Source organism: Benincasa hispida, chromosome 1, assembly GCF_027475165.1.
Source record: "Benincasa hispida cultivar pf3 chromosome 1, pf3_genome.v1.1, whole genome shotgun sequence".
Classification (NCBI taxonomy): domain Eukaryota; kingdom Viridiplantae; phylum Streptophyta; class Magnoliopsida; order Cucurbitales; family Cucurbitaceae; genus Benincasa; species Benincasa hispida.
Window position 1 is genome coordinate 35892898 of NC_143478.1, and position 27028 is coordinate 35919925.

The following is a 27028-nucleotide window of genomic DNA, read 5'->3' on the forward strand; positions in this document are numbered from 1 at the left end:
GTTGTAAAATTAAATAGTACTACGGAGCACAACGGATATGAAGAAAATATAATAAATAATATATAAATATAATAATAATAAATAAATAAATATAATAAAATAACTAAATAAAATAACTAAAATTATGGAAATTTAGTGGAAATTTGGAGTGGATTTTTCACCAATGTGTGTGATTTTAAGATCTAGCAAATGTCACTGTTTATAGACAATAGGATATGGTCTTACATGGACACCAAGCATGAATAACTACAAGGCACATGGACAACATGAAGCTTGACACATGGCTTTTAGGACACTAAGTAATGGGCTTCTATTTATTTTTATAATATTTATAATACTCTCCCTTAGATGCCCATATATATGTATGAAATATGTCTCGTTATAACCTTACTAGGAAAAACCCAATAGAAAAAAACCCTAGTGAAGGAAAAAAAGTACATATTTCATATAATATATACTCTTAAAAGAATACAATATATTTACTCCCATTCATGAAAACATCACTTAATATCACTAAGTCACCGCATTCCAATGTTGTGCACCAATTTTTCAAAAGTTGCGGTTGGTAATGCCTTTGTAAATAAGTCTGCTAGGTTATTCTTCAAACAAATTTGTTGTACAATGATGTCATCATTTTCTTCAAGATCACAAGTGTAGAAAAGTTTCGGTGAAATATGTTTTGTTCTATCTCCTTTAATATATCCTCCTTTGATTTAGGCTATGCAAACCGTGTTGTCTTCATATAATATTGTTGAAAGATTTTTATTAGAAGACAAGCCACATGTTTTCACGAATGTGATGAGTCATTGATCTTAACCATACACATTCTCGACTAGTCTCGTGAATTGCAATAATTTCAGCATGATTTGAGGAAGTGACCATTATGGTTTGTTTCACTGATCGCCTTGATATAGTAGTTTCTCCACATATAAACAGATAACTTGTTTAAGATCTAATTTTGTGTGGATCGGATAAATATCTATAATCTGCATAATCAACTAGGTCAAATTTTTATTTATTTGAATAAAACAAACTCATACTAATTGTTCCTCGGAGAAAATAGAGTATATGCTTAATTTCGTTCCAATGTCTTTTTGTAGGAGAAGAACTTTATCTAGTTAATAAATTTATTGAAAATACAATATTTGGTCTTGTATTATTAGCAATATACATAAGTGCACCAATTGCACTAAGATATGGTACTTCAGGACCAAGAAGTTCTTCATTATCGTCTCGAGGTCAAAATATATATTTCTTTATATTCAATCAATGGACTTCTATTGGAATATTTAATGGGATGTGCTTTGTCCATCTAAAATCTTTTCAAAAATTTTCTTGTATAATTTGATTGATGAATAAATATTTCATTTGCTAAATGCTCAATTTGCAAACCAAGGAAAATTTTTGTTTTTTTTAAGATCTTTCATCTTAAATTCTTTCTTAAGATATTCTATTGCATTTGAAAGCTCTCTAGGAGTTCCAATTATATTCAAGTCATCAACATATACAGTTATAATAGTAACTCAACGATTATGATTTCTTTATAAAAACACACAGACATATTGGATTATTTTGATATATTTCTTTCAATAAATATCCACTCAAGCGATTGTACCACATTTATCCTGATTATTTCAATCCATATAATGATCTCTGTAACTTTATTGAATACAATTCTCGAGAATTTGATGTATATGTTTCAGGTATCTTAAATCCTTCTAGAATTTTCATATAAATAGCATTATCAAGAGATCAATATAAATATGTTGTGACTACATCTATAAGATGCATATCCAGACTTTTATACACAGTCAGATCAATTAAATATCTTAGTATAATTGCATCCACTACTCGAGAATATGTCTCCTCATAATCAATACCAGGTCTTTGTGAAAAACTTTGTGCAACTAGTCTTGCTTTGTATCTTGTGACCTCATTATTTTCATTTATTTTTCTCACAAATACCCATTTGTATCCCACAGGTTTGATACCTTGTGTTTGGACTACCGGTCCAAAAACCTGCCATTTTGAAAGTGAGTTTAATATCTGCCTCGGGAAGCCAATCTTTTCTATGTTGATATTTTTTAACAGATTTTGGTTCAAGATTCTCATTTTCATATATAACATCAAGAGCAATATTATACGTAAAAATGTTTTCAATAACTACGTTAGTTTGATTCCATATTTTTCCTGTCATGACATAGTTTATTGAAATATCATTATTATCTTAGGTATTTCACCTTCCTCATTAGTCATGTCGAGGATTTCTTTATGAGTATTTACATTTTCAACCAAGTCTTTTTTACTATTAATTATTTTTCATTTTCGAGGATTTTTATCTTTGGAACCCACTAGTCTACCACGCTTCTGACATGTTCTAGACTCATTAGTGACAACTTGTTGTATTAAGATACCAATTTTTTGATGGAATATTTGCAGCTGGTATATGTGACATAGTTACCTTCTTTGCATCTATAAATGCATTTGATAATTGAATTGCAATATTTTGTAAATGAATTATTTATGCACTTCAAGTTCACATTGATCTGTAAGGGGATCTAAAAGAGACAATAATGATGCATTCCATATAATTTCTTTTTCCAATTTCTTAATTCCTCTCACTGATGTTAGAAAATTTGTCTTATTAAAATGACAATAAACAAACCATGCAGTAAATACATCGCCCGTCAGGGTTCAAGATACTTAATAATTAAAAGGGAATCGTATCCAACATATATTCCTAAACTCCTTTGAGGACCCATCTTAGTGCATTGTGGTGGAGCAATGGGAACATATACTGCACATCCAAAAATTCTCAGATGAGAAATATTTGGCTCATGACCATAAACTAATTATAATGATGAGCACTTATAATAAGCTATTGATCTAATGCGTACAAGTGATGTTGTATGCAAATAGCATGTCCTCATATAGATGAAAGAAACTTAGCTCTCATAAGTAATTGTCTTGCAATTAATTGCAAATATTTTATAAATGATTCTGCTAAACCATTTTGTATATGAACATAAGCTACAGGATGTTTGTTCAGTGACAAGAATGATATCGTTACTTTTAAGTTTAGCCCTAAACAAATAAAATTTGTAAAATACGTACAACTACTAATACTAACACATAGTAATAGTGGAAGCATGAGATCGATCCTTAAGGAACCTCTTTTAACTATCAAACTTGACTTTTGAATTCCAATTTGTTTGGGGGGAGGGGTTGTTGAATTTTTAGAAACAAAGGAAACTAAAACTTGAATTGAAATGAATTTTGTAAAAGACTAATAGTAGAGAGATTTCACTGTAAAAGATCTTGGGGAATTATGTTGGTTAGTCTAATTCAATCATTGACTTAATTATACTTATGCAATTTAATTATTCCATAACCCATTAGAGAGATGCTCCAATGTCCCAAATAGTTAATTAACCTAAAATTGTCAATTATCCTAATTTAGTTCTAAGATGCTTCCCAATGACATTCCACTTCAAATTCCTAAATTGCATTAATTCTAGGGTTTTCTAGGCTATGACATGCTTGAAATACTATAGAGTCAATTGAAGAATGATTTATTTGAATGTCCTAAACTAGTCATACTTTCAAGAAAATAGAATAAAGTCCAATTTTTCATTCAAGATTTCTAGTTCTTGCAACTTCATTACAATTATGCTATAGAGCCATGTAATTTTGCATATAAAAATCTAACAAATTTGAGGTGTCAATTCATTTCTATCAGATTTTATTGAAATTAAATCAAGAACATTCAAGAAAAAATCAATTACACAAGATGAAAATACAAGAAGAAACCTCAAGAATTTACCAACCTAACAATTTCCCCAAGAAAGAAGATTACCTAACCATGAAGTGGTAGATTCTTGAAGAAATCCATTGAATCAAACAAGAATTTGATACAAAAATTGAAGAAATTACAGAAATTATTCTCAAAATCGTAAAATTGGGTCTCTCTTTTGTAAAAATGGGTCTCTCCTCATGAAAATGGGTGAAAACTTATATCAAGGTTATAGCGTTACAACGGTGGTAGGAAGCGTTATAATGCTCTCTTGCATAGGCACGCACGTTTTTTTTTATCTTTTCGTCAAAATTCGTAGCATTGCAAGGTTGTTTTTCAACATTGTGACGTTGCACTATATATCAGCATTTTGCCTTTCAGCGTCAAGGTAACGTTGGGCGTAGGCTTAGCGTGAGCATTGCGACGCTCTGATTTCAAAGTGAGGTGCGTAGATTTGCTTCAACTAAGGGGCAAAATGGTAGTTTGCTAGGATTTCTTCTCCTTAATTGATTCTTTGCTCATTTTAACTCCTTTTATCTCCAAATTTCTTCTAAAGACTCCAATATGTGTTAGAATTGGATTTTAACTATAAAATTAACATATAGAGCAAATTGATAGCATAAAATTGAGAGATTTATGTACTAAAATGTAGCTCTTTTCAAGACCTATCAATGTACAACACTTATCCCAATTGACATACAATAATTATCAAAAACTTGGGATGTAAATTCACCATCATTATCAAGACGAATGGTTTTAATTGTATAATTAGGAAATTGTGCTCTTAATTTAATTATTTGAGCAAGTAATCTTGCAAATGCAAGATTTCGACTTGATAATAAGCACACGTGTGACCATCTATTGGATGCATCTATTAATACCATAAAACATCTAAATGGTTCACTTGGTGAGTTAATAGGTCCACATATATCACCATTGATTCATTCTAAAAATGCAGGTAATTTAGTTCCCACTTTAGCTAGTGATGATCTAACTATTTTTTTGCCTTGAAAGCAAGCATCACATGATAATTAATTAGATTGAAGAATCTTCTGGCTCTTCAATGGTTGTCCACATGAATTCTCAATAATTCTTCTCATCATTATAGACCCTAGATGACCCAATCTATCATACTAAATAGCAAATATATCTGGATTCATGAACTTTCGGTTCATTGTTGCATACGTTTCAATTACTCATATATGAGTATAATACAATCCAGAAGATAAACACATACAACTTTTCCAATATACGTTTTTCATTTGAGACAGTAGAGATAATATATAGATATTTCACATTATTCTTACTATCAGTCTCAATATGATAACTATTGCAATATATATCTTTAAAACTTAAAGATTTCTTTTTGATTGACTAGAGAACAATGCACTGTCAATTGTAAATTTTGTTCTTCTATGTAAAATAATATTTGTTTTTCCAAAATGTTCGATTAAGTTTGCAGGACCTAAAATTGTATTTACTTTTGCTTTCAACATTGTCAATTTGGAAATGCATTTTTTATTTGTAAGTATTGTGTATGTAATTGTACTGTTTGCTAAATATAGATCTTCTTTGCTCCTTTTTTTAATCACCCAACATATGAAAATGATTCATGTTTCTTTATTAAAAGAAAATAATTACAATAAGAAAAACAATATTTAAAATATACCAGAGTTACTAAAAAAAATATGAAGATAGATAAAAGAAAACAATAACATTAAGTCCAGATATTTTCAAAATCAAAATAAACACTTGAAGTTCCATCAACTGAGCCAATCTTCTCTTCCAGAGATTCAAAAAAGTCTGCCACATCCAAATTTATCATATAGGATAGGTAAAATATGTCATTATCATGGTATGCAATATTTGCTTCCACATTTTTCTCTTTTTTCTTCAGGGAGGCTTGATAGAGGTCAATTAAGTATTTTGACGTGCGACAGGTACGTGACTAATGCCCAGTTATTCCGCATTGGAAGCATTTATTTTCAACACTCTTTGAACTCTTATCTTGTGGAGTTTTTCCTTTGTGATCATCATTTTGTGTGGTTATTTTGAAATTTGAATGATTAGAATGACCATCACAAAAATAATAATTATTTCTTCCTTTGCTAGGGCCACAACCTCGACCACGACCACGACCTCGACCATGATTATTAATATTCACAACATTCACTTTAGGGAATTGTGTTATTCCAATCGGTCGAGATTCGTGGTTTTTCATCAATAACTCTTATTTTGTTCGACCACGAGAGGACATAAAATTAGTTTAGAATATTGTTTAAAATCGTTGTTTGTTGTAGGAACATATTCGAGACATGAAATGTAGAAATGTCTTCCCCAATATATTAGTATCATAATTTTCTCTCCACATAACAATAATTTTGAATTGATTTTAAATAATGCGAATTGTAATAACTTACTGATTTAAAATCTTATAATCTTAAATGCATCCACTCATAACTAACTTTATGAAGAATAACTGTTTTTTTGATGACCATATATTTCTTTCAAAATTTTTTACAACATATGAAGATGAAGAAGGAAAATCATAACTTTTGACGTATGACTTTTAGGAAACTAAGAACATGTATTTATTTTTATAATATTTATAATAGGCATATATAAAGAAAAAAAAAAGGATTTTCTTGGATTTGATTGTTATTGTTTGAAAAAAAAGGTGGAAAGATAGATAGGTAGCGTGAAAGTGATCAACAATAGTCGGAGAGTAGTCTTTATTTCGGTAAAACCAAATCAAGATTTTAGATCTCTCATTCTCTCTCTTTCGATCCAAGTAATCTCCTCGCTTCGCTGTGTTCAACACCAGTCTCGAGCGCCGACAAATTTTCTCGAAGAAAATCCCGATCTGAGTTTCTCTCGCCTCAAGATCCGACATTAATTCCGTTACCCGACTCGCTTCCACTTCCCAACTGACTCAGTACCCATTCTGGGATCCCTTCTCAATTCTGCTTTTCATTGATCTTATGATATGCTTTCCAAACTTCCAACCTAGGGTTTCTCTCCGCCATGGCAACCACTCAAACTCCCAGCTGGCGGGAGGGCATGTCCTCTGATAACGTTAAGGGCTTGGTTCTTGCTCTTTCCTCAAGTTTTTTTATTGGTGCTAGCTTCATTGTTAAGAAAAAGGGCTTGAAGAAAGCCGGCGCTTCAGGAGTCAGAGCAGGTATCATTTCTCACTCTCTCTTCTTGTCTGCTTCAATTTACAATAAAAGGGTTAATGTAGTTCCTCGATTTCTTTGTTTCTAAGACCTCGTCGAATTTTTTGAAATGTTTGTAATTGGGTATGGAATGTGTTGCAATCTGTTATTAGAGGTGGGTCACACTATTCATGAGATTCTCGACGATTGTGCTTTATTTGAATTGTGAAATTAAATCTATTATACCCTTTTGTTAATCACTTATAGTATTTGCTTATTTGGAGGCCTATTGCCAAAAATGGTTTATTTAACTCCTTCTAAGTATCAGACTGCATACTGAAAACTCCGGACATTGTAAAACTGATAGATATATTTTAACTACTATTTGTTCCTTTGCAAATGAGTAGCCCAAAAAGTTTAATTCCATATATAGACTTTGAATTGAGCTAGTTGCGATGAATTTAATTCTGTATCATTTTAATTTTATCAACATTAATGAATGCCAATGTTTAACGTTCAAGGTGTTTGTCTAATGACTGATCGTCTCTTCTGATTATGAAGAGCTCTTGGGTTGGAATGAGTCTGGGCAGCAGCCTGTCGTAGTGGTATGGAGACTACAAATGCTGAACGAGAGTTTTGTAATTATGATTTGATTTGATGAATCTATGTCAATTGGGAATTCTTTTTGGAATCCCTTTGGCTTCATGGAGATGCCTTTTCTCCTTTTGTGTATCTTCTTTTCTTAATGAAGTTTTGTTTTTCATTCAAGACATTAATCAGAGTTTGGAGAGTGTTATTGTTCCTTTCTAGTTACTCTTGTTGGCATTTATATATTGATGTTTGTTCTTTTGCCACTGTTGTTTAGTGGTTCCTTTTGGATTTTGTATTTTGGAGCATTGATTTCTTTGCAATTACTTTTGTTTATATATATATATATGATGTTTGATGAAGGTCTCCTGCCTTTGAAGTTGATGATTGGTGCTTGCTTACCTTTATCATGCTTTATGTGCACGGTAACTGTTATCTTCTACAGTTTTACTGTAATTGATGGATGATTTATGTCAGGAGTTGGAGGTTATTCTTACTTATACGAGCCTCTTTGGTGGGTGGGCATGATTACAAGTAAGTCTTTTTTCACTTTTTATAATGTAGCTTATATTGAGGACCTTTATTATTTTTTTCCGGGTCAGGCATGCCATATTTGTCTGTTCAGTTTCTGAAGAAGTCTTTTACATAGATACTAGATGGAACTTTAGGATCCATTAGCTCTCTCTGTACTCTATATATAATCTTTTTTTTAGAAAAAAAAACAAGAAATAATCTTTTCATTGGTATATGAAAAAGAAGAAAAAGTTCAAGGATTCAGCCTCCCTAATAGAGAGAGAAATTGGAAAATGCCAAAACGAACCAACAATATCTAGAAAAAGGAACCAGAAAAAGAAAAGATTACAAAAACCAAAAAGAGCACCATAAAGACTCAAGAGGATTGGAGAACAACAAAGCCAAAAAGAGCACCATAACTGGAGAAGAGTAAACAAGAAAAAATCAGCCGTAAAGCTTAAGAGACTAAACATCTTAACGAGTGAATCTTGTAGGAATTAACATAGTCAATTAACGTTGCATTTAGATACTCCATGCCATCTTTTTTAAAAACATGTAACCACCAAGTAGAGATCACCAAATTTATTTGTAAGATCTCTGACCAAATAGATTGCTGAATTTCTCTGTAAGATTTTCAATCAGCCATTGAGACCAGGGTCCTTGGTCATTTTGTTCAATAGATGTTATTTTGCTAAGCAAACATTTTCTGTGAATAAGTGATTTTAGATATTTTACTTCTTTCTCTATTCATTCAGTGCATTTATTTTTAATAAGTTTACAGAAACAGAGCAAATTATTGCTTTTTTTTTTTTCAATCCTAGTTGAAAAAGAAGAATACAGAGGCCTAGATTTTCTATTTTCCCTGTAAAAATGGACCTGGAGATCAATGTGTACTAAAAAAAATAGCATTGCTTGGTGAATATTATTGCAAAACATATAATCCTTTCGAATTGGCAGATGTATAATGAAAGGAAAAAGTTTTGAAACTGGAACAAAAAGCGAAATCCTAAACTGGCAATGGTTTTCTGCAGTGATTGTTGGAGAAATTGCTAATTTTGCAGCTTACGCGTTTGCTCCAGCTATACTAGTTACCCCACTTGGTGCTCTCAGCATAATTATCAGGTATGGACTGAGTTGCACAGATAAAGTCAGAGTTTGTGGTTGCTTATACTCGTATTATCATGATATCTTGCAGTGCAGTGCTTGCACATATTATATTGCGGGAAAGGTTGCATATTTTTGGGATTCTTGGCTGTGTTCTGTGTGTAGTGGGTTCCACAACCATTGTGCTTCATGCTCCTCAAGAACGTGAAATTGAATCTGTAACTGAAGTGTGGCAAATGGCCATGGAGCCTGGTAAGTTTTTGTTATTGTGAAATGCTGTCCCTCTCTTTCAAATATCATTGATTCTGCTTAATAGTTGTATTTTTTCCTTTAAATATTTAACTTAAGAGAATGAGAACTCATAGGTTACCCGAGCATGTGTCCAGGAACAGCTTAAATAATCTAGGACGAGCAAGATTAGAAGGCTGGGACCCCTTCTCTAGATTGATATTTTTCCAGCAATATATCCCCATCCCCATCCCCCACCCCCCCCCCCCCAAAAAAAAAAAAAAGAAAAAAAGCCCTCAGCATATCCTCTCAATGATGTTGAATGAAGCAATTTGGAGGTTCAAAATTCTTGAAAAAGGTAATTTTTTTGCTTGGAACTGGACTCTCGAATTATTGATACAACAGTAGTAGTTCATCTGCGAAACCTCATGTTTACATGCAGTCTGTGGAAAAGCAGAAAACTGTTGGCTACTCCTTTTTTTATCACCAGTGTAACCAGAAGCATTGGAACTTCCCTATTAAGTGATAGAGCCTTCCATGGTGTCTCCCCATGATAATAAAAGACTGTTTACTTCATCTTTTTAGCCATCTCCTTGTAAATGCAAAAGCTCAAAATATATGGGTGACATGAGTCAAAAGGGACCTAAGACAAGGAGACTCCCTTTCCCCCTTCCTTTTTACCCTCCTTGGTGAAGCTTTCAGCAGATTAGTTTACTTCTCTATGGAGAAAAAAGCTCTTAAAGGTTGGGGGATTGGTAGAAACAAGGTGGCTATCTCCCATCTTCAGTATGCTGATGATACTCTTGTTTTTTGTCCAGGGGATGGCCATTCTTTAAGATGGTGGAAGGCTATTCTGCTTTTCATGGGCTGTTCAGGCCTTAATTTGAATGTGGCGAAGTCCTCCCTAATTGGGATTAATATTAAGGAGCATAAGGTGTTTAGGCTTGTGGTTGAGTTGGGTTGTAAGATGGAGTCTCTCCTCCTTAACTACCTAGGCTTTTCTCTGGGTGGTAAGCATTGGTCTCTGGCTTTCTGTGACCCGTCGGTGGACAAAATTAGAAGTAAGATTGTTAAACGGAAGAATTCCTTGCTTTCTAAAGGTGGCCGGTTATCCTTGATTTCTTCAGTGCTCAATGGGTTTCCTTGTATTTCTTTTCCCTCCTCAAAGTTCATAAGGGGGTGATTAGAAGAATGGAGAAGCTGTTTAGAGATTTCTCTTGGGGTGATGGAGACTACAACCCGGGTAGTCATCTTGTTAATTGGAAGGATGCTTCCCTCCCTCTCTTGCAAGGTGGTCTTGGTATTGGATCCAACAAAGAAATATTGCCCTTCTTACTAAGTGGTGCTGGAGATTTGCTAGGGAGGAAAATGGTCTTTGCAGACCGGTGGTGGCCAATGTGCATGGTGAAGTCCCACTTGCTTGGAAAGCTTTACAGCCGAAGGGTATCCTACAACTGCCCTTGGTTTGATATTGCGAAGATGGCTCCTGTTTTTGAGAAGTTCAATAACATCAAGGTTAGTAATGGTCAGACGGTGAGATTTTGGCATGATGTTTGGATTGCTTCGTCCCCCCCCTAAAGATGTTTTTCCTAATATCTTTGGCCTCTCTTTTAACCAGAATGCTACGGTGGCAGAGTGTTGGGATAATGACCAAGGGACTTGGAATTTAGGTATAAGAAGATGCATTTTTTATCGGGTGATGTTGAGTTGGGTTAATCTAACTACTAAACTGGAAGGTCTTAGACTGGATGTGGCTAAAGATACTCTATGCTGGTCTCTTGATAATTCTGGTTCCTTTTCGACCAAATCCTTGTTCTTCAATTAAAAGTTATGTTTCCTTTTTTTTTTTTAAAAAAAGGAAAAAAGAAAAAGAAAAAGATAAGTCCTCTTCTTTTGAAATCTTTTGGGATTTTGTACAGCTTGATACTTCTTGGTGGTGCCATACTTATAGCAATTATTATTATTATTATTTTTTTTTTTGTTTTTTTTTTGTAATTTCTGTTTCTCCATGATTCTTTTGGATTGGCAAGCCATTTGTAAGTAGCTTTATAGGTGGGGGTTCTCTCTTCCCCCCGCCCTTGGGTTATCCCCTCTCTTTTTTGTTTAATATTATATCTTATGTTGTTTTTTTTTTGGGGGGGGGACATGCGTCAAAAGCACGAGTTTAAACCTTGCTTCCATATCTGTAACTTAGTTATTTTTTTCCCAAAAAAAGGACACAAAACTTTTCATTAAGCAAATAAAAAGAGACTAATGCTCAAAATACATCCTAATTAAAACAAAATATAATGAGGTTATAATAACAATAAGATATCTTGAATGGACACCACTGAAGAGCTTTGATAATGAACACCAATAAGATTTGAGATGTGCTGAATCAAAATGATCAAATTGAGTGAGAAGAATTCTGAAATTTTCTCTGATTTCTTTCCAACCAAAGTTGTGATAGAAGGGCTTTAATTGCATTAATCCAAACCAGATGAAATATTCTCTGATTTCTTCTTTCAAAGTAGGGTTATGTTAATTTTTCTGGCTTGTTTTGCTATCTCATGAGTTTGGATTGATGTTTAATTCAGAGGGAGAGGAAGAGGAAAAAATTGGAACAAAAATCTCATTTGATTTTTCGACCCTTAAGAAAGAAATAAGTAAAGTTCCATTGTTGAGTGAGAAATGGGAAATTCATGGAATCTGTAAACTTGCTTCTCTGGGAATGATGTTTAAAATGGTTCATAATTTGTTATTTTTGTACCCCATATATGGTTCTTAGGTTTTAACCAGTCATTTGTTTAATTTAAACAACATATTGGTAATAACTTCAATTTTTATTTGGCAGCCTTTCTACTATATGCAGCATTGGTTATGACGGCTGTGTTTATACTTATATTCCACTTTATACCACAATATGGGCAGACTCACATTATGGTTTACATTGGTGTATGTTCCCTTGTAGGATCTTTGTCGGTATGTATCCATCTTGCATCCCTGTTATCTTTATCTTTTTAAAACACTATCTACTCCAATTTTTAAATTTTAATTTTTTCTCCTCTTCTCCAAGTGATTTTGTTATTGAATATCTAATGACAGGTCATGAGTGTGAAAGCAATAGGAATTGCCTTGAAGCTAACCTTATCAGGAATGAACCAGCTAATATATCCTCAAACCTGGATATTTACTTTAGTTGTGATTACTTGTGTGCTTACCCAAATGAATTATTTAAATAAGGTAAGTAGTTCTCCTTCATGGTTTTTAATCTTTCAGAAACAATTTTAGTATTTGTCCCTGTATCTTTGCATGGTATTATATTTGTGGTTCATATAGTTTTTAGATTTTTTTTTTTTTGAAAAAATATAGTTATTAGATAATAATTTAATCTCCAAAGTTTTTAATTTAAATTAATTCTAAATTAATTCATTGGAATAGTAAAACTATTAAACTATAAGTGTTTAGGATGAGTTGGTTCGAAGTTTGGACTCCTTTTCTTTTCTGAACCAGCTCCATTTTGCCATGTGAGTTGGACTTTACCTACAAAGGAATCTCACCATGTCAGCTCTCTCTTTTTCTTTCCGAGGGTGATATAGAAAGAAGGCAAAGTAACCACGGTTAGCTATAAAGCAAAAGAACCAGAAGAAATCAAATTACTAGGTCCCAATTGTGATCAAGAAAAAGGGGTCCTCAAGTGACTCATGAATGATTTTGCCAAATCCGTCTACTGAGAATAGAGGGGTGTTAACCCTTAAAGTGATTGAAGAAGCTGTCGTAAAACACGAATGTTCATCCTGATGAATTCACTAAGAAAGATCATTTGAAGCAGAACATTTCAACAGTAATACTTGATACTGATGAGACCACTGTGGCAGGAGTGTGCTGTCAAAATGAAGAAAATTCGGGTCACCTCTTCTTGCTTTGTAGGTTTAGTTTAATTTTTCCGGCTTGTTTTGCTATTTCATGAGTTCGGATTGATGTTTAATTCAGAGGGAGGAGAAGAGGAACAAATTGGAACAAAAATCTCAATTGATTTGTCGATCCTTTAAAATAGAAATAAGCAAAGTTCCACATTTCAGTGAGAAATGGGAAATCCATGGAAAGTTACAATCCCCACCGCTCCCTTTTTTGTATTGGGCAAGGATGTCCCTAGAAATAGAAGTTGGCTTATTGAATGTAACAAGAGAGGGCTCCTGGATCAAGGAGCATGTATGGAAGGAGCACAAGGTCAATGAAATTGTTTCATACAAAAATGGATGATATGGCGGCAGAGTCTTTGGATGATCTCGTGATTGTCAAAGTTGTATGAAGGAATTGGTGAAGGGCTGGTGTCTATGGTGTTTAAGGACTTTGTCTCTTTTGATCTCTCACGATGGTTGAGTGAATTTTCACTTCCCTTTTTGTTTGTTCTTTCCTTTCGCTTTTTGTACTTCCCTTTCGTCTCAATAGAAGAGATTTTGTTGACTTGTTTATTCACGGTTTATGTATTATTTGGGATGTTTCTTTTTTCCTCTATTGATGTTCTTTGGATTTTCTTTTTCTTTTCTTGCTTTGGGAATTATGTACTTTGAGCGCTAATCTCTTTTCAATTCCATTAATTAAAAAAGGTTTCAATAGACTTGAGGAAAGGATATTTGGAACCAACAGTGCCCGAAAAAAAATCGACTTCTTCATTTGATCTATTTGCGGGAAAAGAAACCACACAAATGAGAGAGTGCAGAATTGTTATCTAAACATCTCAATATCTCCTAGTCGGTTCCTTCTAGTTCTTCAGGAGTTACAATTTAATGGTGCTTGCCTTGTTCTTTTAAAGATACTTGCACCTTTATGAATTGTTCAAGGGATTTTACTTTTAAAGATTGTTAAAGTCCCATGGTCTCATTTCCCTCTTAAAAGGGCTTTTTCAGATTTTTTTTGTCTTTCACAGTGTATTATTGTCAGTTTTTTGGTTTGTTGTTTCTCTTTGTTTGGTCTGGTTTGTTTTGGGGATTTCTATCTAGTTTTTTTTGTGCTTCTTGGTTTAAGGTTTTTCTTCTTTTGGCCTGTTTTCCTCATTAGTTGTGTTTGTCTCCTATATTTGTTTTATAATTGGAGATCTTGTATTTTGGAACATTAGTATCTTTTATATCAATATGTTTCCATTAAAAAGAAAATCTCCTAGTCAGTTCATCCTTTACAAAAGTGGGAGTGAAACTTTTACACTTGTTCTCTAAATGCGATTTTGTGCCAAGTTGGTGGGCAACTATCCTAAAGAATTCAACGGTGCTTCCCATGGATTTTTTGACTCTTGTGCAGAAATCCTTAAGGATGAAAATTCATTAGAACAATATTATCAAGGAAGGTCCTTATTTGGCAAAATTGGCTTGAGAGGAAAAGAGCTTGTCAAGATAGTTGGGTGGACTACTGCATTGTGGATGTCCTTGTTACAATGTTGATATAATTAAATTTATCATAACCTATCAACTTAATTTCAATTGATGATTTAACAATCCTCATTTGAGAAAGGGTGATTGGCTTAGCTTCCAAAGGGAACTGGAACTCTATTAGCATGCTCAAGTATACCTTATAAAGTGTAAGTACAGCCAAGAGGGGAGAGGAAACAAGAAGAGGCTTGTGAATGTTGAGATATATAAAATATAATATAATATATATATATATACACCCAAGACTGAACCAACTATGGTTTGGGCCTATATGCCTAACAAGCCAAGGCTGAAGTTTGCATTTGATTTCATAGTGTTTTATGAATAAAAGGAATATTTTCAAGTTCATAGCTCAATCCCTGAGGACCTAATTCCACCATTCATTGCTGCATATTCAAATTATGAGATATGGTAAAGGGACATCAACATTGCTTTTTGCGAGGTCATCCTAAAACTTGTAATTCTAGTTATATAAATAGTGAATGCGAACTGTTGATTTTCTTTCCTTTAATTTTTAGTGCAAGTTTCTTGAGAAATATTTTTGTCTTTCATATCCAATGAGTATGCATGTACTCTTTTGAGTATATAGTTTGACACACGGAAGACACAACTCCACTTGAACAATATTTGTTCTATAGTTGGAGCCTTGTTCTAAGGGGACGTACAAGAGGATTTAGCTTAAGAAGTATCTAAATAGTATATAGTATTTGGAATATGTTGGGTTCTTTATCTTATTAGCAGGTACAAGTTTCATTTCCTTTTAGAAAAATGTTAAAATGGTCAAATCTTCATCATTCGTTGGTATCATGGAGTTGAATGTGCTGTATACTATGAAATTGATATATATGTGTGTGTATATACATGGCTTTGACTGATTATTGTAAGCATGGTCCCCACATTCCTTGAATGGGTGGTGAAGGGGGTTAAAATGCACGCATCGAAATCTTTGGAAATATATTTCGTATGAACTCCCTTCTTTCTCTGATCTTGCTTGTTGTGTTGTGGGGTAAGGAAAGGGAACATATTTTTGGAAATATCGATGGGTGGGGGATAGACCCTTCTCATATGTGTTTCCTCTGTTACATCAACTGCCTTCCTTTCAAATTCGTCCTGTATTTTGATTTTTTTTGGTCTGGTTGAGGAGTTCTGTGTCCTTTTCCTTTGGTTTCCGTCGTTCGTTGTCCGGTAGGGAATTGACAGAGGTAGCCTTTCTTCTTTCTCCGCTTGAAGAGTTTAACTTTAGGCCTTGGAGATGGGTGTTCATGTTTGGAGTCCTAATCCTATAGAGGGATTTTCTTGTATGTCCTTTTATTAGATCCCTCTCCTGCTAATCTTGATAGAACTGAGAATACTCTAAACCTTTAGAGGAATTTTCTTTTGTTTTTTTTTCTTTTTGTAGTTTCTTTTCATTTATTCAATGAAAAGGTTTGTTTTGTTTTTGAGAAAAAAAGTTAATGTTTCATTGATTAATCTAATGTTACTAGAGTTTATATTTGGTTGGTCCATAAAATCACCCACTAGTTCATAATACTAGGAACTTACGTTGACAGAAGTCTAATTGAAGAGTTCAAATTCAATTCAATTAAATAATAAAAATGATCTAATTTGGCCAACAATATGAATGAGATTTTATTTTTTTGGGGGGGAGGGGGAGGGGGAGGGGGGCGGGTTGGGATCTAGTTGTTGTTCTTTATTGATAGGACTTTCTTATTTTGATCATACGTTTTCATATGAATATATATTCTCAATCTTTATAGAAAATATATACCTTTCTTGTATGATCTCATCTGTCCAATATATTTCTGCTCTGTTTGTTTGCAGGCACTTGACACTTTTAATACAGCTGTTGTGTCGCCGATATACTACGTCATGTTCACATCATTTACCATCTTGGCCAGTGTGATAATGTTTAAGGTATGTCTGACTGCTGGTCGTTGTTTCTTTACATGTACAATGTGATCGAACGTATTGACTCATGATATGTTTAAAAATTTAAATAGCAAATAGCATTATTATTATTATTATTTTCACAAGAGACGATTTCATTAATTATGAAATAACCAAGGATGTACAAAAGGGGCCCTTTTAAAGTGGGGGAAAAAACAAACAAAAGACAAAAGATGTTCCCAATTTGTAACGAGGAGAAGCTATGGCTCTTGATGGCCTGTATATTTTTACGCCAAAAGAAAGCGTTGAAAGTAGCAGACTCTAAGACGTCCTTGGATGGGGTTTTGCTTTATCTTGGAATATTCTTGCATTTCTTTGTTCACAAACCTCCCACACAATCGCTGAAATAACAATAGCCCAAATTTGTTCTTTGTTGGCCTTGAAAGGGTGATCAATAAGTTGCAATAGCTCATTACATTATAATGATAAATGTTCAAGAGTTTTGCATGCGTGAATTTCCCTAAGTGCTGTTGTCTGGTTCTGCGAGTCATGTTTTGTGGTTCTAGTTTATGGATGGATCTAGAAGCCACAGTACATTATTACGTTCTAGCTAGAGTGTGAGACCATACTTTATATTTAAACAGATCTCTCTCCCTTTTTGAAATAAGATACTGCCTTCAATAAGGGTAATGAAAGAATACTACTCTAGCCTCTAGGATATAAGAACACGGGCGAAGACCCACAAGGATGGATTCTATCAGGAAAGAACTCAAACTAGCAATAAAAACAAAGGAGCATCACATAACAATTTGGACACGAAAGCCTTGCCATAATATGGCGCTTCGAGCATTCTGTTATATACACAAGTGACAGGACATTACAACTGTTATTGTTTGAGCACCGCTTAGATTTTTGTCTCCACATTTTTAAATGGAGTTAGATTTCAACATCTTTTAAATTACTTCTTTCAGGACTGGGACAGGCAGAGCCCAACGCAGGTTGTGACGGAGATGTGTGGATTTGTGACTATTCTTTCAGGAACTTTTCTTCTTCATAAAACAAAAGACATGGTTGATGGTATGCCTCCCCATCTCTTTCTTAGGCAAACATTTTTCATCAATATTTATTTCATTAGCAATAGAATTAACATATTATGAAATTATGCTTTTTCTTTCATCTTTTCCTCCTTTTTCTTCTTCTTCTTCTTCTTTTTCTTTTCTTTTCTTTTCTTTTTTTTTTCCTTTTTTTTTAAAAAAAATAATATTTGTTAATTTCCGGCCTAGATAGATACACCATCCCATATCTCCTCCCTAATCTTGTGTTTTGGTTTTTGATATCTGGGTATTAGGAGTCTCATTTAACGGCCCACCCCCACTCATCCGTAGAGGTTTGTCCATTCAAAGCAAGTCCTAGGAGATAATAAGGGTTTTTAATTATTAAGTTTTCAGCCTAACCACTTAAACCCAAGACTTTGGTGTGCATCCCCAAACATTTTGAACCCTTACCACTTGGCACCCCTTGGGATTCCCATATCCCTATTACCGAGTTTCATATAAATAAAAACAAACTGTCATTATAAGTACACATTGAACTTTGCTGCATGTGTCATATCACAAATGTTAAATTTTTTAGTCCATAACTTCGCCAACTGATACAGGTCCAGCAACAAGCTTATCAATACGGCTGTCTAAGCATGCCGAGGAGGATGGGTTTAGTGGTGGAGAAGGCATTCCTCTCCGGCGACAAGAATCCTCGAGAATGCCTTGATCCCTTGAGAATAGGGTTCTTGTTCGAGTTTCATGTCGACATCAACTTGTATTCTATCACAAATTTCTACCCCCTTGACGTTCCTTTTTGGATAAAGTAGATAGAAAGGTGAGAATTTTCTATCACTTTCCATTCTATCTCCCGAGACTTGACAATGGGGGTAATGCCTATTGGCTTTGTACACAAGTTCTTGCTACCCCACAAAATCCATATGAAAGATGCAAGCCAACAGAATTCTTTTTCATCAATTGATAGTACGTATTGCCTCTCCACATATCAAAACAAGCTTGTTCTTTCTAAAATGCACGTATATAACTATTCTTAGTCTGTTCAACCATTTCATTTGGTGGTGCAAGAAAATCGCCTTGCTATTCTTCATTCACATTTTAAAATATAGGTTCATGATGTATCAGAAGCAGGTAGCACTTTTGAGGAAAAGGGTCTCACTAGTTTAACCAAATTTCAAGAGCTCAAGATGATTATATTCTCTTTTCTAAGCTGCTTTGGTACTTCTAAGACGCCAGCTTTTCCTTTCTTGCAAAAGAAGGTATACATGCGAATGTACAAATAAATCATGTGATTTTTTAAGACAATTGAGATCCATGAACTTGGAATGCATATCATTCAAGTTTAATATATTCTTTCAAGTAATTGTTATCTAAATCAGGGAAGTACAAACCGAAACAAAGTTAAAATTAGTCGTCATTCTTTTATCAAGGTTTAACATGAAGGTAAAGAATTAAAATATTTTGTTAGAATGGATTTCTCGGTGATTGATTTGGGAAGAAATGGCAACTTTATTAGCTCGGCTGATCAATCAAAGATTTGATCCCCTTGGTCTCATCTCTTTCCTTCACCTATATCGCAAAACGTGGTGCCTTTTTAGCTTCCTGCATCGACACCTAGAGTTAAAGCAATAGCTGATGGGGTGTGTCACTTCTAGATTGAATTGCATCTGAGATGTCTTGAATCAAGATTTCTGGCTTTTCGGCTTTGGCATTTGCTTTAAGAGGTCAGAAACAGAAGCACAATGTGTTGATTTGTAATCGCAGTTCTCACAGCAATATTGCAACAGTTGAATGACCCTGACGCACCTACAACCATGTCAATGCACAAATTGCTTGGGAACATATCAATTTATCTACATGCAAAAGCCTTCTCCATCACACAAACAAAGTGTTAAGGATATCTAAGAGTTGATATTTGTTTGCACAATGAAATCTAGAAAACATGGACACTGGCACAATGCAGACTCGTCATGAGGACAAGCAGCGATTCCAAAAAGAACGAGCATAAGCAAAGCATATCGCTGATCCACATCGATGGGAGTGAAAAATAAAACAAGAAAACATCCCAATTCCTCCCAAGGAAAGAGTAGGTTGCTTAACCCATTATAACCCTAAAGGTCAAATATTCGTCTTTTCAAAAAAAAAAAAAAAAAAAAAAGAAGAAAAAAAAAAAAAAAAAAAAAAAAAGAAGAAAGAAAAGAAAAAAGTGTCAAATATTTGTCTACATCGACATAACTCGGACGTTGGAGCATCCCTACTCTTTTTAAGAGGTTGTAAGTTATGTGTTGTAATCTTCTTGAAGGGAAAAAAAACGAAGCGAAGGATTAGGTTTTATACTTCAAGAAAGTTTCAACAGCACAATGATATCCACACGTATAAAACAGCAATGTCCACATCATCTTGACACTTGCCAAACTTCAACATTATTACAGAATGTAATGCAGCAGGATGGTAAGGTGAACAGCTATTTATCTCTCGTGTAAACCAACGTGTTTATCCAATCTCTCCAACTGGAAAATGGGAGGAACTTAACTTTGGGAAGAGAGATGAATGGAGAGCTATAAACCTAGATTCTACATTACCCAGTTTGCTGCAGCAGCTACCAAACAGAACAAAGGGGTGGCTGAACAGGACAACAGCCAGGATCTGTCGGGTTCTTTATTTGCATTTCTTTTTAAGAATTTAAGCAGCACTATCACTCATTGGGGACGACTTCTTAACAAATATGCCCATGAAAATCAACTTCTTTACCTGGTCCTCTTTTTGCTCTCAGAAGGTTAAAACGTCCCATCCCATTATCTGCATAAATTCCCAAACCGTGCAAAATGTGAAACCTCTATCCAGTATCCATTACATTCTCGCTAGGAAAACTCGGGAAAAGCTTTATGCCAAGTCTGATTGTAACCCTTGAGGTGAAGGATTTCTGTTGAAGATGTTTATTATTTACAGTCCCTAGTTGAATTCCAAAGTCAGGCTTTTTTTAAGTCTACCTCATTATGAACTACTTTCAGGGAGATTAGAAAATAATGAATCCGTGCTGCTGCTTCTATTTGTATCTACTTGGCTTTTGGGACATGGGGATGGATTACTAACCTGCTATCCGCTAGGTGGTCATCCTTCTCTTTCAATACAAAAGTTTATCTAAAATAATGCATATAACTTTTTGTTGATCAGCAATTTGAAGGTTAAAGCATTTCTCCCGAATTAGGTCAGCAGGCAAGTTTTCCAAGAACCACATCCTTTAGCATATACTTGAATCCAAATCCAACTTCTCACTGATCAAGTAATAATGATAGAACTACGACAGACACTTCATGCATACAACATAGAAAAGAACATACTTCAACATCTACTGGACATAAACCAGTCAAACATGGTCAATACCAGTGAGCTTCAAAACTTTGAACTAAAATCAAATTGTCACAAAATATTCGGGTCATCGGTTATGTACATTTTTTACAACCTTCCAGCATAAATGCACCAAATTTATACCTCTAGTCAGAAGAAACTACCAAAAGATAACAATAAAGAGAAATAAAATAAGAAAAAGGGAGGAAGAAGGAAGGAGCTTTGTATGCCATATTCCACATGCACAGGCTACACAGTCATTGACAAGATAGAGTAATAGAAGCAGAAATTGAAAACGGTTTGTGAAAATGAAAATATGGTCCTTAGTAAATTCCCATTCCTCTAGCAGGGTATAACAAAGGAAAATCAAACAAACTAACCGCTTTTAGCATCCAAATAAACAACAAGAATAACTAGGAAATGTGGAAATTTGGTGATCTTCATGAACTAATGGAAGGGGCTGAAAATCAGAGTAGAATATACACGAGCTGGATGAGAATTAAATAACTCATAAGAAACCATAACTTCGCAGAAAATAATTTATAATCATGCGGGAGGATTGACCAACCCATTGTGGCAAGAAAGAAGAAGATTGATCTTCGGAACGTGGGAAGTAAGCTTTGTCTTTAAATATCAGATCAGAAGTACACGAAAACGCATCTCAATTTCAAAAACGAACAAAAGATAGTTCAAAGCAACACAAAATTATATAAAATTCTTATGCACAGATACAGACCTCAGTAAGCTATCCAAAAATTCCCAAATCAAGGATTACAATACTTGGGTTAAATACGTCGGTCAATGAACCAAACATGAAACGGAAACAAAACGGATCAGAACTGAGAACCCAAATGTTTGCCACATCGAAGAATTAAACCGAAAAGCCTTCCTGTTCCATTGCTTAATTAAATTTTTGTTTGCTCTCATCTCACACGGCAAAGGTAGATTATAGATAATTCATTTCAAAGGATAGAACAAAGAAACACGAAGCACAAAACAAAAAGGATATATAGCAAGCCAGAGTTTCGTTAATAGATACAGGAAAACAAATGAATAAAAAGATATTCAAATGCAAGCCTTGTACCCTCCGATTCATGGAAATGACTCAATCAAACAACATCAAACATCGATGAATAGCTTAAAAACTAGAGATCCTATCATTGCAGATTCCTTGGGAAATAAATTGGAAAGAATTTTTGAAGTAAACTTACTTCTGAGGGAGAAAGTTGTTTTTGGAGAGACAAGCTTGAATGTCGCACGCCTCCTTCTTGCAGGGTTCTCTGCTCGGCGGAGGCATTTCTTTTTCGCGATGTCCAACTCGAATCTCAATGATCAACTTATATATTGTAGCATATAACAATCCACGTGGCATTTCTCTTTTCAAATTTCAGCTTAGTAGAAAGGAACAAATATAAATGTGTCACGTAGCACTTTTATTTTTTTTTAGAAAATTTTTCGTTATGGGCAAAGGAGATGAGGAGCATGATCATTGCTCTAAAAAAAATCGATAACTTTCATTTGCTAAAGTCTAATATTATTACTAAAGATGTCGTAGGCATGTGTTAAATTTCGTCCGCCTTCCTTTTTTTTTTCAATCATATTTTTATACGTCTATAAATTTAGCATCGACAAAAAAAAATGAATTGACATTTTTACTATAAATTTAAAACGGGATGAAATGTATACCATAATAACGGTTATTAACGTGAATATACTATAAATACAGTTAAAATATCATTATGATTTATGTTTATTTAATTTTAGTCTAAGTATTTTCAAATAGGGTGGTTCAAAAAATCTAATGATCCGAAAAACTCCATCAATCCAATTTAACCCGTACGATTTGGGTTTGGTTCAAATAAATGAAAACTTTATGAGTTGGATTAGTTCATGAGTTTACAAAAAATAACACAAGTCAACTTGAATTAACCCGAACTTATTATTAATTAAAAGTATATATATACCAATGCAATTATATATAGTATATTTATTTTAATTTTACTTAATTTTTTGATTTGTTTAGGTTATTTATTATCCATAAATTATTTATTATTTACTGGAAATATTTTTAAATATACCAAAATGTCACCGTTTATCATTGACATTGATAAATGTCTATCGATATCTATCTGTAATGACCTAACTTTCTATTATACTTTCAGGATGCTACTACATGCATGCATAGACTTGATAATACATTTTTCAAAGAAAAATTTGAATAACAAATAAAAGAATACCAAAACTTTTATTTCATTAAATAAAGTCCTAAAATAATAAAATCCAAAAAAAAAAAAAAACATTGTTCGGAGTATTCTTGACTCTAAATTAAAATAAATTGAGCAAATAAGTAAATTAATAAATGAATAAGTGAAATAACCAGAGTTTGAAATGCTAGACTCCTAAACCAAAACATATAAAAATAATAGAAACATAAGTGTAGAAGCGATATCGTGGCCCAATGGCCAGGTCATGGATCCTTCATATCATTCGCTGGTTTATCTTTATCTTTACCTAGAAAAAAAAAACATGAAGAGGAAATGATGAGTATATAAATATACCCAGTAAGCGGCCCACTATTGGGTCCACAACCTACTATTGGGCCCACTAGGTGAATTATTAGCCTTCCTATTGAGACTAAGTGCACATTACGCATCGTAGGCATAGACTTAGGCATAAGCATAAGGAACGAACTCGGAGACATGCCTTTTGTCACAATTGCACCCTTGTAAGGGTCTTGAGGTGATTATGCGACACTTGTTCTCGCCCTTGAATAAGTCAGCCAATCTAAATCCGAATAGCCGATGACACAATGGGCGTTTCTCATAACCTCCACCCCCGCTCTTGAGAAAAGGTTTTAGAAAATGGGTTAGAGGAAAACGTTTTTGCAAACGTTTGAAAGCATGATTAAGCAATGAACATTAGTCGTATAGCTAGAAAGCAATAAGCAACAACACGACTTTATAGCATACAACTCACTAGTATAAGGATATGATGATTAGTCTTACCCTCATATAGTGCATTCTGAGCAATTTTATGATTGTCACCCTTGCATAAAAACATAGGTGAGCAGTCACTCACAACAAGATGAGCCAATAAAGCAAACTAACTTATAGAATGAAATATATAAGATGAAAGCATGATAAAAAAAGAGTTGAGATGGGCATGTGATGCGTTATTTTATGCGGTGAAATAATGAAAGGGATTGCGGTGATGGAAATTGCGTTGTGCAACAAGTTTTCTCAGCAAAACCCAAGTATAAATCCTATTGAGTTTCCTGGTAAGCCCAGGGTCAAACTCAGGGACTAAGGAAAATAATATGCGGCAATAATTTTTAGATTACTTTGCGGTAACCAATAAATCAAAGAGTTGTTGGGTAGTTGTTTACAATATAAATGTATGCGGCGAAGTTAAGAAAAGAGTTAATAATATGGAAGATGCAATGAATATTCGGGGAACGGGTTGAGAAGGGATTCAGCTAACACTTCCTAGGATTGCGTTCATGTTATGCGATCATGCTTCACACATACAATAGCAAATCATCTTTCAACGTAAATGTTATGGCTTCTAGTTTTAGAATGCATGTGATATATGCGATGATGTCTATAGGACCTACACATAAGCCTCTATTATTGTCTATGCGATGACAATTAACACTCACACATACAAGGAGACCGCATAATACTATAACCTATCTCTAGGGTGCATGCGATGCATGTTGATGAACAGAGCTTATCTCTAAGTCTCTATCTCTTGCTTATGCAGATCTAATCTTGCTCTCTCGAGTCTAGATTCTAGCCTAGCTTTCTCAAGACTTAAGTTCTTTCTTTAGACTCTCTCTCGAGTAGCTCTAAAGGGGTGATGGGCGTAATATAAGACAAGATGATCTCATGCAATGAAAATCCTAGGTCATGTTAGCTAAGTTCTTCTCAACCCATTCGATAGATTTAGTTACTCATGCGTGCCTTTAAGAGAGTGAACAGATGTAGTTAAGCAAGTTTCATTTTATAGATATATAATTGAAATACAGAATAACAATGTGGAATAAGAATAAAGAGCCTAGTAGCAATCTCTTGCTTCCCAAGGCTTTTACACTGTTCTTCTCTACTCTGCTCAAAAGATAATCTTGCTCTCGCAAGAGTCGACCCTCTCTCTATTTTTCCACGCCTTCTAGGTTCTCTCTCGAGCTGACCAGAGCGATCTTCCGGCATCTCTTCCCTTCTCTCGGTCCGCCTTCTAAGTATAAGAAAACTATGAATAGGGCTAAGTATTTATAGGAAAAATTCTCTAACTGAATGAACTTCTTCACTGAAGGTGGCCTCTGGTATTTATAGAGGTTCGGGGTGAAAGGCTTATTCTCTCTTATGATTGCATTGATGGGATGACATTAATTCTCTGTCTGATGCGCCGAATATTTGTCACCGAAAAGTTGAGTGTACTTGCTATAGTAAGTCGTTAACGGCTTGTCAACTTAATTCAGAATCGACCGTCATCAGCTTTCTGTCCCATCGTGATTTATTACGCTTTTCACCTAGATGTGCCCACTAAGATGCGTCGACTCTATACGGCAACCTTCTTGAGCAGATATTCGCGAGCGCAAATGATCGCATAGCCTTGCGTTAACGCAATTTCTTAATGTGCTCGACCGTTGATTTCTTTGGATCGCATTTTCTGCCTTGCGTCAACGCATATTCTTCTTGAGTAGATATTCACGAGTGCAAATGAACGCATAGCCTTACATTAATGTAATCCCTTAATGCGCTCGGTCGTTGTTTTCTTTGGATTGCATTTTCTGCCTTGCGTCAATGCATATTATGCACAAAATTACATAAGTTAACTGTTTTAATGCGATGGACGCATGCAATTGTAATATTGTGAACTTAATGATTTTGGAAATATTGTATATTTTTATCAACGCAATCCTACATTATTTTATAACTTTGCGCTGTAATAACGTGCATTTCTTCCCGTTATCAGTATACGACCATGGGCAATAGGCCCCAGACAAGCATGACGTGACATTCTCCCCCACTTAATTGGTTGACGTCTCCGTCAACCGACTCTGCTCGAACTCAGTGATCGTTGGAGTAGCATTCTTCAGGTCTTCTATGCGCTCCCAACTGATTTCTTCATTAGGGAGGTCCTTCCATTTCACCAAGAATTCTATCAGTTCTCGTCTTGGTTTCCAATACAGTGTGTACGTTTGTCCAGAATCTGCTTCTGAGTTGAATTCTTCATCATGACAGGTGGATGCGTTAACATGTTACGCTGCTCATCATCGAGATTGGGGTAATAGGGCTTCAGTTTACTCACATGGATGACAGAATGGATCATCATCCACGAGGGTAGTTGAACCCTATATGAGGTTTTCCCAACTTTCTCAACCACCTCAACCGGTCCTTCATATTTTTGAATGAGGCGTTAGTCTCTCTGGCCCTGAAAACGGAATTATTCTGGTCGCAGCTTGATCAGAACTTTGTCCCCAGCGAACTCGAGGGGTCTGTGTTTCTTATCAACCCAGTTCTTCATTCTCGTTGATGCTTTCTCTAAGTAGGCTTGTGTTGGGGTTGATGCCCTAAAGTCTCGTGTCCTGTAGTTTGTAAACATTTTTTGTACGAATGCTTGTGATGTATAATATATGATATTTACTTCATTCTTGACTTTGCACATTTAGATGTTTTATTTGCTTTATCACAAACTAATAAACTCAATATCCCTGGTTGTCTTTATGTAACTTAAGCATGTATGTAGTGACATACAAGTGGATCATGTCTTAAGTGATAACCAAAATGGTCTGTAGTATATGGATATAAGAGGGAAACCTTATCCTATTAACACTACGGACGCGGCCCGCTTTGTGGAATAGTTACAAGTGTTGTGACTTGTCACAGATGGTCTGATCCTGATTATTCGTGTAGGGGACATGCGAGCGGGGGCCAATACAAAGAATTTGTA

The 27028-nt window shown here is 34.6% G+C and overlaps 2 protein-coding genes across 3 annotated transcripts; one reads left to right on the forward strand and one right to left on the reverse strand.

Moving 5' to 3' along the window:
* The first annotated feature begins 6429 nt into the window (after positions 1-6429).
* LOC120075090 (putative magnesium transporter NIPA4) lies at positions 6430-18722 on the forward strand. 2 transcript variants are annotated; one of them, XM_039028266.2, is made up of 11 exons: positions 6583-6974; positions 8014-8070; positions 9081-9171; positions 9245-9739; positions 9824-10896; positions 11000-11051; positions 12215-12342; positions 12466-12603; positions 16608-16700; positions 17645-17750; positions 18331-18722. In XM_039028266.2, exons 5-11 carry the CDS (start codon positions 10573-10575, stop codon positions 18438-18440), a joined length of 951 nt encoding a protein of 316 aa, XP_038884194.2. In that variant the 5' UTR covers positions 6583-6974; positions 8014-8070; positions 9081-9171; positions 9245-9739; positions 9824-10572; the 3' UTR covers positions 18441-18722. The 2 variants fall into 2 exon arrangements, with proteins under 2 accessions (XP_038884185.1, XP_038884194.2); XM_039028257.2 differs by lacking the exons at positions 9824-10896; positions 11000-11051 and having other exon boundaries at positions 6430-6974; positions 9245-9405.
* A 317-nt stretch (positions 18723-19039) lies between these two features.
* Positions 19040-22413, reverse strand: LOC120075116 (Cox19 family protein (CHCH motif)). The gene is made up of 2 exons (XM_039028293.2): positions 22288-22413; positions 19040-19534 (listed from the first exon to the last, which is right to left on the reverse strand). Exons 1-2 carry the CDS (start codon positions 22371-22373, stop codon positions 19411-19413), a joined length of 210 nt encoding a protein of 69 aa, XP_038884221.1. The 5' UTR covers positions 22374-22413; the 3' UTR covers positions 19040-19410.
* Between the last annotated feature and the right edge of the window lie 4615 nt (positions 22414-27028).

Bases quoted from the DNA above. Each gene is read 5' to 3' on its own strand.
- LOC120075116 (XM_039028293.2), bottom strand. From the start codon at position 22,373: ATGCCTCCGCCGAGCAGAGAACCCTGCAAGAAGGAGGCGTGCGACATT. The intron at 19,535-22,287 runs GTAAGTTTACTT...ACATGGTTGTAG, and splicing joins AACAACTTTCTCCCTCAGAA to GTGCGTCAGGGTCATTCAAC.
- LOC120075090 (XM_039028257.2), top strand. From the start codon at position 6,818: ATGGCAACCACTCAAACTCCCAGCTGGCGGGAGGGCATGTCCTCTGAT. The intron at 9,172-9,244 runs GTATGGACTGAG...GATATCTTGCAG, and splicing joins GCTCTCAGCATAATTATCAG to TGCAGTGCTTGCACATATTA. The intron at 9,406-12,214 runs GTAAGTTTTTGT...TTTATTTGGCAG, and splicing joins GCAAATGGCCATGGAGCCTG to CCTTTCTACTATATGCAGCA.